This window comes from Suncus etruscus, chromosome 16 (genome assembly GCF_024139225.1).
Source record: "Suncus etruscus isolate mSunEtr1 chromosome 16, mSunEtr1.pri.cur, whole genome shotgun sequence".
Taxonomy (NCBI): domain Eukaryota; kingdom Metazoa; phylum Chordata; class Mammalia; order Eulipotyphla; family Soricidae; genus Suncus; species Suncus etruscus.
The window spans coordinates 36,125,936-36,150,484 of NC_064863.1; the positions used below are offsets into that span (position 1 = coordinate 36,125,936).

The window sequence follows — 24,549 nt, forward strand, 5'->3', positions numbered from 1 at the left end:
TTATAAGCAGTTATGTTTGCTAGAAAATTTCTCAGTTTATTCTAAATGAGAAAAAGTTTAAATTCCAAAAGGAAATGAAGTGTCGGTGTTGTTTCCATCTCATTTCTGCCAGAGGATCCCTTTTCTGCCCATCCCAGAAAAGGTCTTTTTTTGCCTTAGCCTTTCTGAACCCCTAAAACAGACCTAATAGGCCAGAGAGGGGCCAAGATACCGTCTTGCATGCAGCTGGCCAGAGTTTAATTCCCAGCACCACATATAGTCTGCAAAGCAAACCAGAAGTGACCACTGAGCAAACTTGGGTGTGGCCATAAAATCAAGCATTAAAAAAAAACTAGACTTAGCTTGACAGTGCTCTCAAATTTTCCTTTTTTTCGGGGGAAGGGGTCAGTTCTCCCTATCAGTGGTTTGGGGGACCTGCAGGGTAATCGTGGTAATTCTCAGCCAACCAAGCCACACAGCTCAATGCTCCTGCTTGGTGACACAGTGTCAATTGGATCAACAGCACTGGGGAATCACCAGAGTTGTGTGTGGGACCACATGGTATCAGGGATCAAACTCAGGGCCTTGAGCATGAAAAGTATCTGCAGCCCTTTGAGCTTTATCTCTGGGTCCCAAGACTTCCCTTAAAAAAAAAAAGAGGGTTTGGAGCTGTTGCAGTGGTAAGGCATCTGCCTTGCACGCGCTAGCCTAGGACAAACCACAGTTCGATCCCCGGCATCCCATATGGTCCCCCAAGCCAGGAGCGATTTCTGAGTGCATAGCCAGGAGTAGTCCCTGAGCATCACTGGATGTGGCCCAAAAACCAAAAAAAGAAAGAAAGATTACAGTGTATTTTGTTATGAAGGAATGTATTCTTAACTAATTAGGGGGGATACACTGATATATTCAAATAGATCATAAAACATTATCAGTACTATTTTTAATAAGTGTTCAAGATCAACTATGTGCTTTTTTAAAAATACTACCTGTGAGTCCTAGGAGATGGATTAAAGGCCTGAAGAGTATACAGGAGCCATAAACACATCTCCATAAAGTTAAAGAATTTAAATCATAAAATCTATGTTCCTTGACCACAAGAAATTGAATTAAAAAGTCATGAAATGTACAATTAGAATATATAAGGATAACATAGTTGAAAGCGGAGAGAGCTCAGAGTAAGCCTCTGCCTGTTTTCTCAAAGATACTTCTGTTGTGTTCTCTTGGCTAGTAAGGTATGCTGCCTCCAGTTGTTTGGAAAACTATTCATCCTTTCATTTTTCCCTTGGCTAAAGAGTGATTTAAAAAACATGACCAATTTTATTTTTTCCTTAAATTACTATGGTTTACAAAATTATTGATAGTTGAATTTTAGGCATATAATATTTAACAACAATCCCCACCACCAGTGTCAACTCCCATCACCAGTGTTCCATATTCCATCATCTTCCATGCCCTGCCTGCCAGTGGTTTTGTGGTCTCAGCTTAAATATCATGTTTTCAGTGTTGTTGAGTCAGTGTTTTGGATTTATAGCAATACCACTTTCCCACATCACCAATATAATGGAAGCATCCATACTTCCTTTTCTCATCTTCTTCGTTCTACCTTTGATTTCTCTTTTTGTCAGTCCTTCTATATAAGTTCTGAGGTCAAAGGGGACTTAGGTATTCCTTTTTTATTACATTACATCTCCTCATACAATTATTTTATATACCACAGATAAGTGAGATCAAACTGTTTGTCATTCTTCACTCAACATGATATTGTCCAGTTCCAACCAGATTGCAGCAAGTTGCATGACTTCATCACAAAAAGCAATCATTTTTAATAATAGAATGTAAGGAACTAGAGCAATAGTACGGCTGGCAGGGTGTTGGAGGCCCTTTAACTAAAGAGCAAAATGGAGTCTCTGATGCCTGTGCTAAAACTGTCTACGTGACAAGCTGCATGTTGCAGCTGCTGACATTTCCCCCCGGACCTAAAGAAAAGAGGGTGTAAACCGCAAGCCACAAGCTGTTCCAATAAAGATAGTTACAAGATTAGATATCCTTTGGCCATGATCCTTGAGAAAGGATGCTGTATGCCTATAACAGTAAGATAAGTCTCCTGTAAAATGTAACTTTGAAAACCAGAAGGTTACTGTGAAAAATTACCACCCCCTACTCCTTTGTTTTGCCCATGCTATATAAAGCCTACTTCTCCTCCAATAAATTTGACTCTTGATCGGAATCTCGTCTTGAGTCCATCATTTTCCCAGCCCTCTTTTATTTTTCAGGTCGAATCCTCTACGTGACTCACGAATAACTTCACGACCCTCAACCACCCTGCTGGCCGGGGCTCTGGGAGTCGCAGTAGGGTACTTGCCTTCCACAAAACAAATGAAAAAAAAATTTTAACTAGGAAAGCCAGGGAGATGGCTTAATGGCTGCACTAAAATGCAGCTTTGCAAGCAGGGGCTCTGATTTGATCCTTGGCAACACAGGGCTCAGATACCTCTGGGAGCAACCCAAGCTCTGCTTGGTGTGGCCTCAGAACTCTATATAAAAAAGTCAGCACTCAGTATAATTCCAAATCTTGGAACCAACCTCGATGTCCAACAACAGATGAATGGATCATTAAAATGTGGTACATATATACAATGGAATATTACATGGCAGTTAGAAATGATACAATCACAGACTTTGCAGCAACGTGGATGGACCTAGATCATGTTATGTTAAACGAAGTAAGTCAGAAGACAAAAGAAAAACACAGAATGGTAGCACTATTCTGAAACACCTAGAATACATAAAAAACAAAAAAAGGACATTGAAGAAGCATAACTGCTAGAACCACAAAGAAAGACTTCATAAACTCCATTCCCTGATCCTCACAGCCACCAAGATCTCTAGAAACAGGTCTGATTTTACCATCCAAGATAAAGTAGAAGTCTTCCACATACCACGAAAGCAGCAAGAGGAGAATAAATGATCTATTTTTTTGACATCTTTATTTTGGTGTGGAGATTACGGTTGATGTCTCCAATATTATTTTATTTTATTTTGTTTTGTCTTTCTCTTTCTTTTTGCACTTGAGTATGATTTGATTTCAGAACCGAGATTATTGTGTGGTGCCTGTCTTTATTGTTGTGGTGCTTATCGGTTATTTAATTCGATATTTTTTTTGTGTGTGTGTGTGTATTGTTGTGGTATTTTAATTACTTTTTTCACATCCTCTCTCAAACTGAGTTTGGAAGCCTCTAGACAGGACTCTGCCTATTTTCAGTATATTTGATTTTTGATTGAGAAGAGGACATATTAGGTGATGGGTATTCCCCTGATTTAATGTGAATATGTACCCAAAATACTACAGTGAAAGATATGTAAGCCATTATGGAAAAAAAAATTGTGTTTTTAATCAGAAACTTTCTTTGACTTACATGTATTATTATTATATTAATTATATTATATGTTATGTTATGTCACTATATTATGTTATATTAGTTTACCTTATTATGTTAATCAATTTTGTCCTTTAAATGAATTCTTACTTAAAAAAAAAACAAAACAACTTTAGTTTGCCCTGAAGAAAAAAAAAATAAAAGATAAAATAAGGCCTCCCAATTCTTACCACAGGCTGTGTTCTTTACACTGGCTGTATAGAAAGAGGAGGTACAGTAAAGGCACCCCATATACACCTCAACACAGGCCCCTTGCCGGGTATGTATTGTGAATTGGGGGACAAAAAAAAAAAAAAAGTCAACTGGGCATGTTTCATTAGAACACTGGTTTTAACCATAGGACTTTGGGGAAAAAGAACTCATTTTAGGCACTCCCTTTAGAGTGGATGGGAAAGTTGTGATAGATATATATGATGGATGAAATATTATAAGTCCTTACTTAAGAAAAGACAAAACCCTGGAGTTCGCTGCAATGTGGAGAGTATTGTGTTATGTGAAGTAAGTCAGAGGGAGAAAGACAAACACCAAGTGCTATCACTCATTTGTGCTATTAAACAAGTAAATAGATGGTATTGAAAGATGACTTTAACTGGCCTTGAATCAAACCTAAGATGATCATGTGGGGGGGAGGGGGAGGAAGAGGGACACTAATGGTAACACAGGGACAATGTTGGCGTCTTTGGTGGTGATAAAGGTGCAGTGATTATGTACATCAAAAGCCACAAATGCTAATTACTAACATTATTGCAACCATGTAACCTAACTATAAAAAAAACTAAAAAAATAATGAAATTTGATGTAGTCCATTCAAAAAATCATGATAAGCTATGACCACAGCGATTGTCCACGTCATGGCCACATGCACACACACCACAATGACTCATTCTCTTTTTCTCTCCTCACCCCTCACTCCCATCTTATTACAGTCCTGCAAGCTGTGTCTTATTAAGACTCAGCCAAGGATTATGCAGAGGAGCCTAGTTTCATCTCACCAGGACCAGAATGTGCAGGGGTAGGAGGAGGAGGTACATTTCTGATTCTCTCTAAATGCCCTGCTGCTGGTGTCAAAGGGCCCCAGTGTTGTTTGTGAAAGACCATTATACTTTTCCACAGTAGACCATCTTTTTGTTGAGGTCAGGGAGATGGAGTTACCAAGGCTTGGCTTCCAGTCTCACACAACCTAAACACGTAATAAATGTTTGGCCAGGAAACATGAAGGAAAGAAAATAATGACATATAATAGGTATTTAACTTTAGATACTCACCAAAAAGATGGAACTTTGTAAGTTCTTGGGCAAGCTCCAGAATTGGAGGAGACCAGGAACTAAAGGCACTTTCTACAAGCATTGAATTATTTCTGGTTACTTGCTTGTTGTACCTTTTAAAATATTGCTTTAGGTCCATATCCTGTGGTGCTCAGGAGTTACTCCTGGCTCTGGTCTCAGAAATCATTCGTGATGGACTTGGGGAACCATATGGGGTGTAGGAAATCCACCCCAGGTCAGTACCACAAGAGCCCTTCCTGCTGTCTTAGCGCTCCAGGCCCATAAAAGTGCCTTTTCTTCAGTCCCAAATTTAAATGTTCAGGTCTAAAATATTCTCTCTCAAGTATTTTTGTGGTTTGACACTTTACTTCGTACCTAGATATTAGACCCATCAACGGGAAGGGGTGGAGGCACTTCTGGGTGTGACGGCTGCAAACATTGCAAGCTCTTAGGGTGCAGAGGGAGGGCAGGAAGGAGCGTGCCAAGAGCTAGTGGGCTGCGTGCCACCTGCAATACAAATGAACAAGCCTGTCTGGCAAACAACACAGGAAAGATTGTTTCTAGCATGGAGTAATTGTCCTGAAAAGCGTTGCCTCACACGTTTTTATTGGTAGACCATGAAGGTTTTACTATTGAAAATCCCACCAGAGGGAGGTTTGAAGTAATTTTAAAGAGGTATTGTATGCTTTATTGTTGTTGTTGTTAGGGCAAGTCAAGCAGCTTCATGCCAATAATTATCACCCTACAGTTGCTTTTTTGTTTTGTTTTGTTTTGTTTTTGGGTCACACCCCAGCAGCACTCAGGGGTTACTCCTGGCTCTATGCTCAGAAATCACTCCTGGCATGTTCAGGGGACCATATGGGATGCTGGGATTCAAACCACTGCCCTGCATGCAAGGCAAAAGCCCTACCTCCATGCTATCTCTCCGGCCCTCAGTTGCTTTTTTGATGCCCTCTTACTAGAAAATCTGGACATCATGTTAACATTGCAGAACATTTATGTCATGTCAATGACTTTCTATGTACAGCAAACAGGAACTATTGAAAGGATAACCTGAGGCCTTAGAGGAGTAACTCCTGAGCACCATCACATATGGGCTAAAACAAACAAACAAAAAAGGATAATCTGTAAAACAGGTTATTTGGGGACAAGTAAATCTACACAGAGAAGATTCTAGACTATGAGTCATTTGGTTGACTACAATGTTTTTTAACTTAATATTTTTATTGAAGTATCATTGTTTATAAGAAGTGCGAATGTTGGTAAGTCTTAGGAGTTCATCCTTAAACAGGGGCCATGCTAATCTTCTCTGTATTTTCCAATTTTAGTGTACGTGCTGCCGAAATAAGCACAAGTCTTAGGGGTTCAGTGTTCACTACATCCCATCCATGACCCAAGTGCTAACTAACCCTACTCATTAAGCTCCCTTCTCTCTTGGTAATCTCAGATCTGGAGACAGTCTCAGTTGTTTTCAGTGGACATTGTCTTTTCCCTTGCTTAGTTTTATTTTAAGAGTAAGGGAAATTTGGGGCACTTAAGTTTTTTATTAAAGAACCATGATTTGGGGCTGGAGAAATAGCATGGAGGTAAGGTGTTTGCCTTTCATGCAAGAGGTCATCGGTTCGAATCCCAGCGTCCCATATGGTCCCCCGTGCCTGCCAGGAGCAATTTCTGAGCACGGAGCCAGGAGTAACCCCTGAGCACTGCTGGGTGTGACCCAAAAACCACAAAAAAAAAAAAAAAAAAAGAACCATGATTTATCAAATTGATAGTTGAGATCATTATTTTAGTTAAACACTGTTTTACAAAAGTTGCTCTTAATAGTTTTCTTTCTTTCTTTCTTTCTTTCTTTCTTTCTTTCTTTCTTTCTTTCTTTCTTTCTTTCTTTCTTTCTGTCTTTCTTTCTTTGTTTCTTTCTTTCTTTCTTTCTTTCTTTCTCTTTCTTTCTTTCTCTTTCTTTCTTTTGGTTTATGGGCCACACCCAGCGGTGCTCAGGGGTTACTCCTGTCTATCTGCTCAGAAATAGCTTCTGGCAGGCATGGGGGACCATATGGGATGCCGGGATTCAAACCAACCACCTTAGGTCCTGGGTCGGCTGCTTGCAAGGCAAATACCACTGTGCTATCTCTCTGGGCCCCAGTACAGTTATTTCTGTAATTCATTGTTTCAACATCAATCCCACCACCATTGTAACATTCCCTTCATCATGTCAGCAGCTTTCAAACCTCCCAGGGGCAAGAATAATTCACCTAAAGAAAAAAGAAAAAGGAGGAAAAGAAGGAAGAAAGATGGAAGGAAGAAAAGAAGGAAGGAAGGAGAAAAAGAAAAAAATGAAAGAAAGAAAAAGAAAATTAAAGAAAGGAAAGAAGAAAAAAGAGAAAGAAGAAAGGAAAGAAAGAAAAAGAAAGAAAGAAAGAAAGAAAGAAAGAAAGAAAGAAAGAAAGAAAGAAAGAAAGAAAGAAAGAAAGAAAGAAAGAGAGAAGAAAGAGAAAGAAAAACAAACCTATATTTGGGAACAAGTAATTGTAAACAGAAGATTCTAGATTATGAGCCATGGGGTTCAGTGTTAACTACATCTCATCCATAAATCCATCAACTAAATGGTAATGGAATGCTCAAAACCAAACTTCATTAAAGGAAAATGTATAAGTTGTCATACCTTGCAAAGTCAGTCTGAAAATTTAAAAAGCTGTTTGTTGCTATGAACAGGCTGTTGTTGGTTTTATTTGCTGAATTTAGGAGGGGGCTTCTATGATAATTTGACCTCTAATTTGGTACATGCCTACTGGGATGTCTGTATTAAAAATAGGAAGTGTCCAGGAGAATCTGTGGAGCTGGGCCAGTAACTGACACGGCTGCCACTGTGGGTTGTGGGACGAGTATGACGTCATACTCCTGATTGATGCTGCACATCTGTTTGAAGTTGGAGAGAGGCCAAGACTTCGGGAAGTACAGACGCATCCGGGAGGCAGCCTGCAATGACTCCACAAAGAGTCCCTGGAGATCTCAGCCACAAAGCTGGCATACCTGGATTTTTTGGTAGTTAGGTGTCTCTACGGAGATTAGTGGAAAAACCATCAAGTTGGGCTTTTGGTGTGTGGGGGTTGTAGGGTGTATGTGCAACTTCTGTGGCTTTAAGAAAAATGGAGGAACTGCCTCGTCCTCCTGCTGTGAGATCAGTATATCCATGAATTTTTGCTGCTTGGCTTACCTCTCTTTTGAGAGTTAAATAAGTCTTATAGGGCTAGCCAATGGGCAGATATGGCAGAGGCTGTGGATCATGGATGTAACTGCTGCTGCTATTGTTGTTGTTGTTGTTGTTATTATTATTACTATTACTATTATTATTATTATTATTATTATTATTATTATTATTATTATGTTGGCTTTGGGAGCCACACCGGCAATGTCCAGGGCTTACTCCTGGCTCTGTACTCTCTTGGTTGTTCTCAGGGAAACTATGAGATTCTGAGGATCCAGCCCAGGTCTGCTGTGTGCAAATCTCTCAGGGTTCGATAGTTGAATTTTAGATACATATATTGTTCTAGCACTGATTGCACCACCAATATCAACTTCCCTCCACCTGCCCCCACCTATCTGCCACCTTGACCAGTGAATTTAAGTTTGGCTGTTTTCAGTGTTGTTAACTGTGCTTTGGATATATAGCTAACCACTCCCCCACATTACCCATTTACTCAAGACCCCTCCCCCACCTCTGCTACTTGTCTTCTCCCCCAACCCCTGATTTCTTTTTTTTTTTTTTTTTTTTTTAGTTTTTAGTTTTTGGGTCACACCCGGCAGTGCTCAGGGGTTACTCCTGACTGTCTGCTCAGAAATAGCTCCTGGCAGGCACGGGGGACCATATGGGACACCGGGATTTGAACCAACCACCTTTGGCCCTGGATCGGCTGTTTGCAAGGCAAACGCCACTATGCCATCTCTCCGGGCCCAACCCCTGATTTCTTACCTTCTCTGCCTTTCTTCTCTCTCTACTTTAGGGTCAAGGGTGGTCTAGGTATCTGCCCTTTACTGCATTGCATTCCCTCATACAGTTATTTTCTGTATTACAAATTAAGTGATATTCTGTGATTGTGGCCTTGAGTCAAAGGAGAATCGCTCCTGTAATGAGTTGAGGGAACAAATAAGCCCCAAAACAACCAGTTGTCAAAGCCAGACCTCTGGGATTAGAGATCTTGGTTTTTGTACAAATCCTAGGCCGAGCCCTAGTCTAGGAACTTCCTCACTGTCCCTTGATAGGTTCTGTCCAGTCCATGTTTGTCAAAGCCAGTCTTCTGTAAATAGTGATTTTGGTTTTTGCTTAGGGCAAAGGATGACATGTCTGACTTTGACAACTGCAACTGAGTAGAACTTCTGGAACCATGCTGAAAGACTATATTAGCCTAGGCTCTGTCTTAGAATCTGAGCAAAAACCAAATCCACTAATTACAGAAGACTGATTACAACAACAGTGATGGAACAGAAATCCTAGAACCGTAAAGAAAAACTCTCTTCTAGCCTTCGCCCTATGATCTATGCAAATAACAAGATCTCCAGCTACAGAAGCGGATGTCATTACCCACATCTGAGTGGAAAGTTTTCGGGCACCATAAAAAGACCTTGGGGTATGTAAATGAGTGAGTATGGAGCCTGTGGTTGTTTCCATGGCAGTATGCTTCAAGAACAGAGAAACCCTGTATCAAGGAAATTGCTGTTCTAATTTCCCCAATATTTACTATGCCTATGCAAAAAATAAAAAAGAAACACAACCCTTTTTTAAGAAGTTGCTGGTCTGGTATTTTTAATTTTTGTTTTTTGGGTCACACCAGGCAGCACTCGGGTTAGTCCTGGCTCTGCGCTCAGAAATCTCTCCTGGCAGGCACAGGGGACCACATGGGATGCAGAGATCAAACCAATGTCGGTCCTGGATCAGCTGCTTGCAAAGCAAAAGTCCTACCGCTGTGCTATCTCTCCCCTTGTCTTTTGTTTGTTTGTTGTTGTTTCTTCATAGCTGATGATTTTGGGTTTTGGTTTATTCTTTTTGTACTTTTGTTGTTAACTCCATTTTTCGTTATTTTTCATTTGGTCTTGCTTTATTACCTTTTTCTTCTTTTTTCCCTTTCTTCCAAATAGGTATTTACAACACCTAGATAGACTCCACCCATACATTTTCTTATATCTTCAACAGAGCCACATTACTGGAATCACCTTGATCAGCTTCATAATTGGAGGAAGAAAAATGGATGGTACCAAGGCTAGACAGTCGTATGTTCATTTGGTGGAAATGAAAAATGATCAGACTTGAATAGCAAATCCAAAGTCAATGAAAACTGAATCAATACTCAATCTACAACAAGCTGTACAAGGGGGGAACAGTTGCACTAGCATTATGGGGGGTAAAGGAGGAAGAAGGGGGATGCATGCTGGGAACAGGGGTGGAGGGAGGACAACACTGGTGGTGGGAATGCCTCTCACTTATTGTCACTATGTGCTTCAAATATTACTGTGAGAGAATTGTAATTCACTTTATAATAATATAATTATTATATTTAATAAAAATTAAAACAACAACAACAACAACAAAAACCAACCAAACAAGGCACCAATCACAACCAAACCCCAAAATGTGGCTACTTCTCCTTCCTTCAGTTAGATCCCTTCCAAGCTCTTTGTAAAGAGCTTGCTCTTCTCAAAAGCTAAATAGGGGCTGTAAAGCAATTTATGTCCAAGTCAGCATTCCTCTACCCTTGTGATCTGCCCTTCATTTCTTTCAGGTACAGTTTCTTTTCTGGCACATGGATGGACTTGGGACCACACCTTCCATTATTCAGAACTTAACTCTTGGCTCCATGCTCAGGTCTTTCTCCTGGCATGGCTCAGGGGACCAAGTGCAGTGTTGGAAAGACCAAACCATCAGTAAGAACCTTACCCCCATACTGTCTCTCTGGTAACTAAAAAGTGGTGCTAAATTAAATACCCTTAAAAAAAAAAACAAGCTAATGGAGGCTGCGTCTCAGGTTGAATATAACTTTGGGCTTCCTGGCAACCATGGTATAAAGGGGCAAGAAAAGTAGCTCGAGGGGATATATTACTTTATATTTACAGTGGCACTGTAACTTACAGTTAACTGCTGACTAGATGTTTTATTCTGTTGTTTTGGGGACATACCTCTGGTACTCTAGCCTTCTCCTGGACCTGTGCTCATTGATTACTCTTTTCAGTGCTCCCAGGACAGTATGTGTTGCTGGGGATCGAACAGTGATTGGTTATGTCAAATACAAGCATCTCAACTCCTGTACTGTATCTTGGGCTCAGAAAAAGAGAGCTCCTTCTATCCATAACCTTTTGGTTACAAGCAACACTTCAAATAATGACCGCCTTTTTATTTTTCATCAGCACTCTACACATCTTCATGAAAAAAAAATTAGTTTTTCGATCATTCACAAGATTCTCCTAAGTATCCTTAGAGATAAAAATGCTAAGCTTGTCCAATCTTGGTAAAGCTATGATCTTTTCCACATGTCACTAGCCAAGTTTTAGTTATGAGTTTCTTCTGTAGTCACAGAGAAACAGTCTATCCCCAAATGCACAGGAAATGGAAAGGGTAACTGTTCAGCACAAATGTTAATAGGAAACAGAACATGGCCACAATCAAACATAATTAGGATTTTTTTTTCCAGTTGCATTAAAAATGCTTGTGTATTGCCAGGAAGGAGCAAGAACTGTGATTAATACAAATAAAGAACCCAGAAGGCATTTCTGTACACCTGTCCATATTCTTCTTATTTTAAAATTAGTGCTTTTCTAGGCTTTGGTGCTGCCATACTCATGGAGTGCTCTTGGCTGCTTCCTGCAGATCTCATGGCTTATTCCTGATTCCTGATTCTGTGATAAGAGATCACTTCTGCCAGATATTAGGCCTGTATGTGGTGCTGGGGATTAAAAACCAGATTAATTACTTGAAAGACAAGCATCTTAACCCCTGCAGGTTTAAGGAGTACTGCCCATGTAACATTAATCCCGACAACATGAAATCTCTTTCCATTATTTGTGTCTTCCAATGATGATTTGTCATAGTAGAAATGTGCACCTCTATGGTCTTTGTAGCACTATGTACAATAACCAAAATCCGGAAACAACCCAAATGCCCAAGAATAGATGACTGGGTAAAGAAACTATGGTACATGTATACAATGGACTATTACTCAAGTCATAAAAAGTTATGCAATTTGCTGCCACATGGAGGGGCCTGGAGTATCATTCTGAGTGAAGTTAGTCAGTGGGGGAGAGACCCACACAGAATAATCTCTCCCATATATGGGATATAAAGAAACAATGATGGAATAAAAAATGCCCAAAGACAATGGAAACAAAGAACATAAAAACTGGTCTTGAGTAGGAAACCTGTCACCTGATGGGGCTAGAGGATAGGAGAGGGAAGGGGGCAACAACTATGGTGGAGGGATCAGCTCAACAGGGAGGAGGATAATGTGTTGAAAGGTGGGTGGGGCAAACCTTGGGGGCTGGGGGTGAGGCATTGGTGGAGGGAAGTACACACTGGTGAAGGAATCCTTGTTCAAACATTGTATATCTGAAGCCCAATCATTAAAACTTTGTAATTCCATGGTGACTAAATTTTTTTAAATGATTTGTCTGTTCAATTTATTCTCATATTTTATTATCTCAAATACTTAAAAATGTAACTTTTTTTTTGTTTTTTTTTGGGGGTCACGCCCAGCAGCTCTCAGGGGCTCCTCCTGGCTCTGCCTCAGAAGTTGCTTCTGGCAGGCTCAGGGTACCATATGGGATGCCGGGATTAGAACCACCATCTGTCCTGGATCAATTGCGTGTAAAGCAAATGTCCTACCATTGTGCTCTCTCCAGCCCCCCAAAAAGCAACTATCTTACCTTTTTTTTAAAGTTTACTGCTTGTGTATAGAAATATAAGATTTTTGAATATTGATCCTGTACAGCTCTATGTTTCTAATTCCTTTTGCAAAGTCAAAAAATATTCCCCATTACTTCTATTTTGTTGCATGACAATGACAGTGGTTTCACACACATGGTGCTCAGTATCCCAAAAGGCAATGCTGTAAGATTATACATGGCAAGTGAAGTGGTGCTGGAGATTGAACTTGAGGGTTATATCTGTTGTAACAATACCTCTAAACCACACCTGGACTGTTTTAGGAAACAATCTGGGGAGTAATACATGAACTATATCACTAAGCAACATCCCTCCCTAGTCCCTCATAAAAATTTATAAAGTCTAATTCTATTTATTTTAGATACTGTAATTTAGAGTTGTTCATAATCATTTTGACATCCAATATTCCAACACCAATCCCCCAAATGTAACATCCCCTCCACTAGTCATCAGCTTCTCAACCTCCCCGGAAGTAGGTACAAATTGGCAGGTATGAATAATCTACTTAATATGGCTTGGTACAACTAATGGTAATGGAAATTGAAAAAAAATTCATTGAAGGAAAATTTGTTCAAATTCTCACAATTTGGTTATGGTATCATTATCTAAAGGTTTACTAAGCTGTTTACTGCTATTTGAACATTTTGTTGTTGGTTTCACATCTAAATTGGTGTGTTCTGAGAATTGTAATGACATGCCCACACAACCCACAATTTTGAGTATCTGTAGAGCTAGGCCGATGAGCTCATATGGTGACAACGGTAACTCATGGGCATGGTTGCCAGGCTTCTGAAAGTACAGAAAGAACGGTGGTGGTGTGCAGGTTGGGAAAGATGGTCCACCTTGGCTCTAACCATCCTTGAAGATGCCAGCTACGCATACCTGAAATTTTGGGTGGCTAAGTCTCTGAAGATTAGTGGAAAATCGGAGAAAACTGACCATTGTGTGTGGTGGCAATTATAAGGTGGATCTATGTGTGCAGCCGCCGGATCTTCAGCAGGATGGGTAAATTGCCCTGCCACCATCCCATGGGTCTCTCTCATAAGCTTATCTGTAGCTTTACCCTGTGTCCTGCTACAAAATACTAAAAATATTCAAGTTTGAGGCTGGAGAGCTAGTATAACAGGTAGGCAGTTTTATCTTGCATGCGGCCAATCTAGGATTGATTCCCTGTACTACATGTGGTCTGAGTCTTGTCAGGAGTGATCGCCAAGAACACAGCTAGGGATAAGCTCTGAGCACAGCCAGGTGTGTTCTCAAAACAAAAAATATTCAAGAATTTTAATAATTCATTTTAAATACTTTAAATAACACAATTTTAATATGCCACCTCAAACTTTATTTGGACTGAATTAGAGCTTCATCTAAAATTACTGCTTTAAAACATTGCTTTAGTATAAAAGTGTATCTATTTTCCCTAAAACAGAACGATGAATTTTGTCTCACCTCATTGAGAAAATGGCATTTATCCTGTTTTGATGTTCTTTTGCTGTATCAGATTTATATTATACACACACACACACACACATATATATGTTGTTTGTTTTTGGGCCACACCGGGTAATGTTCAGGTGTTACTCCTGGCTATACATACTCAGAAATCGCTCCTGGCTTGGAGACTGACTATATGGGACGCTGGGGCATGGAACCGCAGTTCATTCTAGGTCAGCCATGTGCAAGGCAAACACCCTCCTGCTATGACACTGCTCCAGCCCTCCATTTTTATTTTATGCCATTTCTAAAATGAGAACCTATGACTGGGCAACCTTATCTCATCAGAGCTGCCTGTGAGCCCAAGTAGTGCTTCAAGTGGGAATGAACAAAGCAGGGGATATAAATCCTCTTGGCTCAAGGAACAACTTCTATTGTTGCTTTTGTCCACTAGACTCCATATTTGCAAGGGCTTGTGATATTAGACACATAACATTTTCTTGGCATTCTGAGTCAAGCAGAGAGGACACAGTATAAGGGAGTGTAAAAAAAACCTATTTTTGAAAAGCAGAAAAGTTGCTTCAAGTGAAATATGCAAAGAAGCAAGTTACAACACTTAAGGGAGACTCAATATTTATTGTGCAACTTTATTTTCAACAGAACATGTGGCATTCTAGAGGTATGAGGTAATCAAATCAATACTCCAATTAGAACACCTGAAATAAGTGGCTCTAGTAACAAATGTTTCTTATAATTAAAAATATTGAATGTTTAAAAAACTCTTATAACATTTTAGGATCCTAAAAGAAAATTGCCTACCACTTAAAAAACAACTTACTCTTCTATATAAACTGTTCACAAAAAATCTTGCTATTCTATATTACACTATGCATTTATAGTTTTATTAACATATCCCTAGTGGGTACGAATTCTACACAGTACCATCAAATAGAAATTATTCATAGAGATTCAACAAGACTCCAACAATAAAAATATTAAGATCAATGGATTTGTCACAGTTTTTCCACAAATGTTCATCATAGAAAACAGAGTAAAGGCAAGTTGGCCCCAGTGTTAGGTTGCTACATAAAATTTTGGAGATAAAAAGGCAATGCTTAAATTGGGCAAGGTTAGGCTGGCCCACTGATGCTGAAAGTACAAGGCCTACCCTATGGTCTGCCTTGTACTATTCCCAAGAAGCTCAAGCTAGGCACCAGAGCCTTGGTGTGCTCTTGAATACAGCCAGATGTTCAACCCCAAACTACAGGAAAGAATCAGTAGATGACTCTATTTCCTACCAAGTCATTTCTCACAGTGACATCTTACATGAAAACTTCTCCATACTCAGTCAAATCTAAGGCTACAAAGACAATAGAAAACTGAATGGTAAATTGGCAGAGATGCCCACTGTTCTCTCTACCACCTACAGGTTCCCTTAGTGTCATGTCATGGAATTAAACTTCAAACTTCTTGCTACTCTTTAATTGGGAACCTAGGAAGTCAATGTGAACATATCAGTACTTTCAATATATTTTCCAGTTTCATCATAAGGTTTTATAAAGTGTAGTCTAACACATTTTGTCAGGTCTGAAAGAATACATGTCCTATGCTCCAATTTTAGCATCAATATTACCTGAAATGTTTTTTTGTAACTCAAATATCAACATTCCCTCTATGGTATGACTTAGAAACAAATCCATACCAAACCAAAGCATTGACAGGTTCTGAGAATGTTGCTTTGACCACTGGGAAAAACAGAGCTAGAGGTTCAATTTACTAATCCAAATATGGTCCTCCTAAAGTGACAAGGCAATGTCCTTATCAATTAAATGGGGATAGTAACAGTAACAGTCTCCAAGGATTAAAATCAAGTTTAAAGTGCTTAGCAAAGTACCCGGTACAGAAGACACAACAAATATGAGCCATTACAATCACTATTGTTGGTTTTTGGATGACCAGGAAGAGATTTACATATAAATGGACCCATTCAACCACCACCATATGGTGACATTGATTCTGAGAATAAACACGCTTTCAAAAGTCTCCTTATAGATGTATTTTCATTTTAACTCAGTCCCTTTTTTAGTCAGCCATGGGTGGTGGTGAGAGAAAAATGAAGCCAGTCACTTTTACTACAAAGATGTGCTTATTTTAGTTCTTTGGGTAGCCAAATTGAACAACCTAGCTAGTCCTTAGGTGAGAGACGTCCAGTCTTTACTTTTTCTCACTCTGTGATATACTGTTGAGCGTGAAAGTGTTCTCAAAGATTATGTGGGTACTGGTTAACAGTTTTGAGTATTTTTTGTACCAGATGGCAAGTCTGGATGGGCTATTCTCTTGGCACTCCATCTTGTCTGTCAATTTTTCACTCTAAAAAAAATTAACAGAGACAACAAATGCCATTGGCTAACAATGCAAGAACTTTGCAAAGGGCCTGTCAGCTAGGTTTGACAGATTCCTCTATTACTTCAAGAAGGTTATTTTTATCTAGTACCCACTGGTTATTTTTATGCAATGTAACAGAAAGCAGCCCTCACTATGTTTACAAAAATACATCACAATGATACATATCACTGTCTAGACACATTTACATTAGTGTTCTGACTCAAGCATCTGATTTGATATGTTGTGCCAAGCAGTTGTGCCAAGTGTTGCCACATTCACCATATACTAGCAAGATATGCACCATATGTGCAAACTCATTTTCGGTTACATTTCTAAAACTTTGTATAATATCTATGAAATGTCACATGGATCTGAACAAGAATGACAGAGCACTGAATGAGGAAGTCAGAGCTGCTCACAGCTTTTCTAGAGACGAAGTGATCTAAAAATGAGATTTTTAAAGAAAATGATTGAACTCTAAGCAAGAATGAAAGAGGTAGTCAGTGGGCATTAGAATGAGGTTCTAGAGCAAAACCTGAATGATGGATGCGGTTGAAACAAGGGCAATGCAGTGGTGTTTCTGGAGATGGTACTGGTTTATCTTACATGGTGCTACACCTGTCCTGATATTGAAAGAGGGAAATATTAAGTCATTTTAAGTGTCAGGTAAAGGCAGACATCTGGGACCTGTGGGTCCCGAATCTGAACTGCTAATATTTACATTCTGAATATTCAAAGCCCAGGGTGATGCCAGAAGTAACCCCTGAGCAATGAACTGGGAGCAGCCTCTGAGTATAACCAGAAGTGGTCCTCAGACTGAAAATGGTAAAAGAGAAGTGTCTGGCAGTGTGATTGCTCAGTTCACAGGGCACCACCTTTCCAGGCATTGCTTCCCTCATGTGCATCACAAGTGGCCAATATATAGTTCCAACATCTTGTATTTTGTGAAACATTGGAAAATAACTGACAGAGAAATAGCTTACCTGGAAAAGGCAGGGGAGTGTGTGCACAGGGACAGACCAAGCATTATTTTGGAATCAAAGATTGTGTGAAATAAAGAGGCTTGTGATTGGAGGTGGCAGGAGAGGCTTCTCCCACAGATGCTCAGCATAGGCCCTAACAAAGGTCCCTTCAGAAGCAGAGTGAACAACTCCATCTTTAAGCAAATCAACATAGGCGCTGTAGAAAAGAATGAGGCCCATGCTCAGAACAGCAGGATTACAACATAGCCTGAGAAGACACTCAGATTTCCAAGTTTGCATGCAAAGTGGGAGACAGAAGGATTTTTGTTTTTAAAGCAGTGGTTATTTATTGCAGGTATATGAAAAAAAATAATGATATGTTGTTTTGGTATCAAGTCTGATAGCAAAAATAGAAAGTTCAGATGTTAAGATTGATATTTTAGAAAAGTTACTTTCCTTCAGGCCAATATTATATCTGCTTTTTATCAATTCTTCACTTTTAGATCTTAACAAAATCTCCCTGATAGAAAGGTTCGTATTAGCTCTCCCTACAATATGCAGCAGATTGAAGAGATGATCATCTCCATAAAACATCAAATTTTACAATGACTGACAGCCAAAATAACAACAAAACTTAGATGGGCCCTGCACAGAGTAAGTGTAATTAGCAAATACAAATAATTTAAATCCAAAAAAATCACAAAGGTGGACCTAATGTCCCAACAGACTGTTACAGACTTTTCCAAATTTCAAAGCCTTCTTCCTGGTCTCACAGTAAGCACTGGTCATGCAGTCCTTCACTTTACCAAGAACCTAGTATTTGGTTTTGTGTTTGGTCGGGAAACTCCTAACCTCCAAATTTTAACATCTCTACAGCATTCTTGGATAGAAAATGGCTGCAGGAACATGGCTTGTTTCACACAGAGCTCAATAAACTCAACAGAGAGAAGTGGGTGGATGTGGTGTCTCTGAAGAAACTTAGCCAGAACACGTCATTCTAGGAATGACATCTTGGCAGTAGAAAGCTTAAACTGGGTATTTTGGGGCCGGGCGGTGGCGCTAGAGGTAAGGTGCCTGCCTTGCCTGCGCTAGCCTAGGGCGGACCGTGGTTCGATCCCCCGGCATCCCATATGGTCCCCCAAGCCAGGAGCGACTTCTGAGCGCATAGCCAGGAGTAACCCCTGAGCGTCACCGGGTGTGACCCAAAAACCAAAAAAAAAAAACAAAAAAAAAACACAAAAAAAAAAACTGGGTATTTCCATGAACAGAAGAAAATATTAAGTTGATGAAAATTCTGAATATCCATCCAGTACAGAAAGACCCTCACATTTCAGAGAAATTACAGACAAGCCCATTGCATAGTTGCCAGAATGGTCTTGAAGCGATATCTCAGCAATTCTAGAACATCTGGTCAATTCAGTTAGTACTGTCAGTCACCCCACTTTGTTTGGTCTTTAGTGTACTTGTACTAATTGGTTGAAATCCTTATGACTTTGGTATTATGTCAAAAAAGCCTGATTTAAGGCTATGGAAACTGTGGATCTATATTTCTACAAAAGCTTTTGAAAAATGGGTTTGGATCTTTGGGGGTTTCTTGACTAACGTAATGGAAACAATGAGTTTGTAAACTTACACACTGAAGATCACATAGTGCCTTCTTAATCAAGACAAAATTTTTTTTATAAAGAGTAACTTTAAAAAAAACCAAAATGACAGGATTTTGATGAATTCTATAGAGGTGGTCTTGTTCTCTGTAGTAATACCTTTTGTCCACATAGAGATAGTTTGGGACATCACCTTTCCCACATTTACTGAGAAAAATGAATCTTTGGAAACTTAAGAGCAAATTAATGGAATTGAAAAGATAATGTATGTTCCTTGTCCTTTAGAATAATTCTGTCTCTACCTTTCCCCATGGGCAGGAACATGCACTCAAATTCAGTGGGGTTAAGCTCTAGGGAGCAGCACTCACTTGAAAAATTTGAACAGATGACCAAAAGTGCACCTATTTATTCCCTTCACCCCACCCTTCAGGTCTCATCTGGTAATCATTTAAAATCAATTGTGATATTTCCCCCCTTTTAATAATACAGTAGTATGAAACATTAGACTCCATAAATTTTCCAAACCACCCTAAAATGGATGGTTTGGGAAAAATTTGGGACTATGGCCGACAGTCAAGAGGAACGGTTGAACTTGTGAGAAGTTTGACAGAATGACATGCTTTGGATTCTACAGGCGTTTAACAAGACATTCACAATGTGAACCTTTGAGAGGACTGGCCACTACAGAGGAAAGAAAGAGTTGTCTTCTAATCCCCCGATGCATCCTGGGAGGTTTTGTTGAAGACTTCATCCTGGGGAACCTGGGGGTCAAGGCCTTCATAGAATGAGCCACCGTTGTGTAGGAAAGTCCCCACGGCCCGTCCCTGCCGGGCATGGCCCACGGCATCGCTAAATACTTTGTTGATCTGTTCCTCTGAGGGCATCCACCAGTCGGGGTTGGAGGTACAGTGCATCCTAATGAATTCTGTGGGAACATACAGAACAGTGAAGAGACACAGATACACACACGCACACACAGCTGGTTTTGGCAGATGGAGAGGGGACAGGTGCTTACATTAGAACAGAAGTTCTGGAAGGAACATTTTATGAGAAACCCAGGTCATGCCATGATGATGTCACTTGCCAAACCCAACTTATTCCTAAGGCAATCACTAAGGAAAGACCAGTCAGTCTGACTCCTAAGACAGGAGAACTATCCCACCTTCGGAGGAAGTCTTCTGTTCCTTTCAACCCATGCTGTTATCTGCTCATGTTTTTGCAATGTTAACACTGTAGGAGAACAGCAAACATCACTAACATGCACTTCTTACAATTATAGCTTTGTGGACTTCAGCACAATCAAAGATCACCACCACCTGGGTGAGCAAGACACTGTCCACATGCGTGAACTAGAATTAAACACAGCTATGACTTAAATGAAATTAACTCAGCCTCTCCCGTGAAGTCAAATGACTAAGCCCTTCCTGTATTCTAAGGGTTGGCATGGAGTAGGGAAGATATCCATGCAGCAATCTAACTATAAACATTTGTAGCCTTACATTCTTTGTCAGAATGGCAAATTCTGGCATTTGTAGCCAGACGTGAGCATTCTAAGAATCTGAGTTCAGACGAAGTTTTGAAGGTTGAAAAATGACTCTTGTTAACAATGTAAGCTTCTCCAACTACTCTAGGTTTTAGTTCCTTGCCTGAAGCACTGCTATGGACAAGATGCTTCTCTAGAAGGTTTGGGAACCATTAGGGACCAGCCCTAATACTTAGTCCAACTAGTCTAGGTCACTTTGGGGGCTTTTCAAGCTGCCTCCTAGTCATTGCCTTGTCCTTGTTTCCAACAGTCCTCCACAGCAAGTGTCTCTAGAAAGTCTGTTCTCTATCCCCCCTGCCTCTCCTAAGCATAGCCTCGGACAGAAGGATCTTTCTGTTTGAACTTCCCATCTCACGGGTCCCCTGGAAAATAAGAGTTAAGGAATGAGTCCGAGGGTACAGAAACCCAGCTGCAATGCTGGCCCATGGCCTCCTGAGACTGACCTAACACTACTGCCCAATTCCCTTTATCACACACCTTCAGGGGGTAGGGAGATGACTAAGCCTCAGTGACATCCCCAAAGACAACTCACTTCATTTTACTCATGTCCACATTGGGGACCCTCCTGGGCTCTCTGATTCTTTGAGCTCAGGGCCATTCCATCACAGGGAATCCCCATTGTGTTGCCAGGCAGGATCTTAGCAACCAGCATACACAAACAATGGACGTTTTCTATCCTTACAATGACCAGTTTTGGTACATGATAGCATCACAGCTTCAGAAAAGGCATCTTAAACAGTAGCTGTCACAGTGGCAACCACAGCATCGGTATTGTGGGAGACATAAAATGCCCAGCTTCATGGGACTGCTAAATGGACTATAAAATATGTAAGAATTTAAGGGAAGGATGGGACCAGAGCGGTGGCGCAAGTGGTAAGGCGTCTGCCTTGCCCATGCTAGCCTAGGAACCAGGGTTCGATCCCCTGCATCTCATATGGCCCCCCAAGCCAGGAGTTAACCTCTGAGCGTCACCAGGTGTGGCTCCAACCTCTCCCCCACCCCAAATTTAAGGAAAGGAATCTGGTTGCAAGGCCCCTTGCAAGGTTGTACGAACTCTTGTACAAGCCTAAGAATGACTTGCCTGAGACATGCAGAAGCCTGTAGGTAAAGGTCCCAGCTCAATCACTGCCTCTGAGAATTCAAGGTGAGCTAACTGGCTGATCTGAGTGAATGGGGAGTTAAGGGGAGTAATTGGGGACTTGACTGCAGATAGACCCAGGAAGCATCCATCCTTTCACTTGGAAATGAAACTTTCAGACTGGCAACAGGGATGGGCCCGAAGCATTTGTGCCTAATGAATCTTGGTGCAGTCCTAACAGGTGGTTTTTGTCACAAAGGGACAAAACCTTAATTGTATTCCAAAGGGATAAGAAGTGGCGATGATCTGCAATGCATCCCCTCATTCTGTGTGCCCTCAGCCCTCAACAATTTACATTGATAGCTCTACAGGGCTGAGCAAAGTTTCAGCTGCTACCCAGATACCATCAGATCTGTGTCTCACTCAGGCCACCTGCTGGACTACAATGCACATCCCAGGAGGAAGTGTCTAGCCAGGTCGATTGGGTGCCTCCAAGAAGGGCTTTGACTGTGACTTCCTCCCCGGGGCACACTGACTCCCCAGTGTTAGTCAGTGATAACTTTCAAGCAATGTAAACATCACAGACGAAAACTCGGTGCCATTAGTGCTTCGGTAGGTAGGGCTTTTTCAAGGGTACAGGTGTTGCGTTGGCACCCTAGTTCTGCTAGTTCAAGTCTTTTATTTGCACTGAGGACTCACCCTGACATCTTTAACCCCACTAGCTGACATAGCTACGGTAAATAAATAGCTGTTACCACCATCAAGTAGTCTTTTAAAATCAGAACACTTTCAAAAACAAAAAATATCTTTCACGATATGGGAAAGGTATGTTTTAAGCCCTAAAGAAAACTTGCTACTTAACAAGCTGGGAGCAGGGAAGTTGAGAAAGTAACTGGCAGCAGAGGCAAGGCAAACAGGTTACATGTAGGAAATGGGGCTCGTTCTTCAAAGGTTTTAGAATCCTACATCCTCCCTACGTGCATCTCCTCCCCACAATCAGGTTTCACTGGGGCTGGCTCTTCTCTGGGAATTAAGCAAATCCGCGCATGATGCGTGAACCACAAGAGGCCTAGGCAATGCTCAGGTGCTTTTCAAGTGAGAGTATCAAGGCTAAAGTGAACCAAGATTTCTTAAAAAAAAAAAAAAAAAAAAAGAATTTTCAATAAGCAAGTCAATGGTCCACATGAAGCCTAGAAGGTCTCAGCAGAGAGGGAGGGATGGGAGAGGGTTTAACCAAAATACAGTCAAGGCTGAACACTTGCATGGGGAAAGCCACAGCCAATGCGGTGAAATGAGATCACAGATGGGATGTGCTGACAGAAGGATGCGGTACCTCGGAGGCATGTTACTTTAACCGGATCCAGAGGGCGTCTTTCAGGACCTGTCTCTCCTGACTGCACTGACCTTTTCCTTTTCCCAAGGCCGCATGAGTACTTAAGCTCATCGGTTGTGAAAACAAATCTGATGAGGTAGCGGAGGAGGCGTCTCCCATCTTTCTTTGAAGAATTTACGGCCTCGTCCCACTGTTTGCTCGTTATGTAGACAGGATAGTTGTTCAACAGCTGCTTGCTTCCCTGGAAAAGTGAAGGATTTCTCATTACCAGCCAAGCCAGGCAGCCTTTGCAGCCCAGGCCATCTCCATTTCAAAGGCAAAGCTGCTTTTTTAACCAAGTGGGGCTCTGCTGACAACGAACCAGGTATTGAAGAGCACAAGTAATTGCTCACACTCAGAACGGGCACTTTTCAAATTACATTTGCATTTTCTATAACAAGAGCCAATGAGGTATAATGAACACCTTTGAAAGAGGAGCTATTTATAACTTGCATTTTAATAGGTAGGTTAAAATGTATCAAGATCCAATGACAGGGAGTACTATTTAAATATAACCTGTAACTTTCCTTTATTTCAATCTATTAAAATATGAAAAATTGACTTTGAAGAGCATGATCAAACAGAAATTTTTAATCCTTTGGTTGGTCGGGAGGCCCTTTTAGGAATGATGCTGGGGTTTGTATTTTTTTTTTAAGGTGAGGTTTGTATGAGATATGTCTGACATTTAGAACCATGGCTTTATGGAGAATGGAAGTTGAAAAGTGAATTTAAAAAACGGAAGAATTTGGGACCGAAGTGATAGCACAGCTGGTAGAGTGTTTACCTTGCACTTGACTGACCTGGGTTTGATACCCAGCATCCCAGATAGTCCCTGGAGTCTGCCAGGAGTGATTTCTGAGCACAGAGCCAGAAGTAATTCCTTAGTTCCTCTGGGTATGGTCCCAAAACCAACCCACCACAAAAAAGGGAGGAAGCCAAGAGAGGTGGCACTAGAAGTAAGGCATCTGCCTTGCAAGCGCTAGCCTAGGACTGACCTTGGTTCCATCCCCTGGCATCCCATATGTCCCCCAAGCCAGGAGCAATTTCTGAGTGCATAGCCAGGAGTAACCCCTGAGCATCAAACGGGTGTGGTTCCAAAATAACAAACAAAAAAAAAAAAAGAGAGGAAGTGGGCTGGAGACTTGGTACAGTGCAGAGGGTGCTTGTCTTGCATGTGGCCAACCCAAGTTTGTTCCCTGGCATCCTATATGGTCCCTGAGCTTAAAAAAAAAAAACTAATATAAAAATAAAAGGAGGGAAATTGTGGGGACAAAACAAATAATGGATAATAATGTGAAAGACTATCAAATTACAGCTTCTGGAAATGCCCCTATGACACCTCAAAATATTTCTTACTTTTCACCCTTGTAATTTATGTCAGCCATAAAAACCCCAGGCTAAATAGCTGCAGTGGGACTAATTACAGGAATTTCTGTAACATTTATAAGCCATGTTTAGTCAATTGCACCTACATCACCATTACTTTAGTTCTGGTTGTCCATAAAATTCTACAGTCCAGGACAAATTAATTAACCCATGATCTCAGTTTTAATGTACTTCTTTCCCCCA

At 40.7% G+C, this 24,549-nt stretch overlaps 1 protein-coding gene and 2 non-coding genes across 3 annotated transcripts in view; 1 reads left to right on the forward strand and 2 right to left on the reverse strand.

The window, feature by feature from the left end:
• Positions 1–3,569: 3,569 nt before the first annotated feature.
• LOC126032675 (small nucleolar RNA SNORA51) lies at positions 3,570–3,702 on the forward strand. The gene has a single exon (XR_007503898.1). It is a non-coding gene; the product is annotated as a small nucleolar RNA SNORA51 (small nucleolar RNA).
• Positions 3,703–5,926: 2,224 nt separating this feature from the next.
• On the reverse strand, positions 5,927–6,033 carry LOC126033177 (U6 spliceosomal RNA). Its single transcript, XR_007504318.1, has one exon. It is a non-coding gene; the product is annotated as a U6 spliceosomal RNA (small nuclear RNA).
• Positions 6,034–19,626: 13,593 nt separating this feature from the next.
• BEND4 (BEN domain containing 4) overlaps positions 19,627–24,549 on the reverse strand; it is a 28,225-nt gene continuing 23,302 nt past the window's right edge. Inside the window, exons 4-5 of the mRNA XM_049790145.1 lie at positions 22,942–23,182; positions 19,627–19,912 (exon numbers count right to left, since the gene is read on the reverse strand). Of these exons, the coding sequence (XP_049646102.1) occupies positions 19,695–19,912; positions 22,942–23,182 (459 nt within the window). The 3' untranslated portion in view covers positions 19,627–19,694. The remainder of the gene's footprint in view (positions 19,913–22,941; positions 23,183–24,549) is intronic.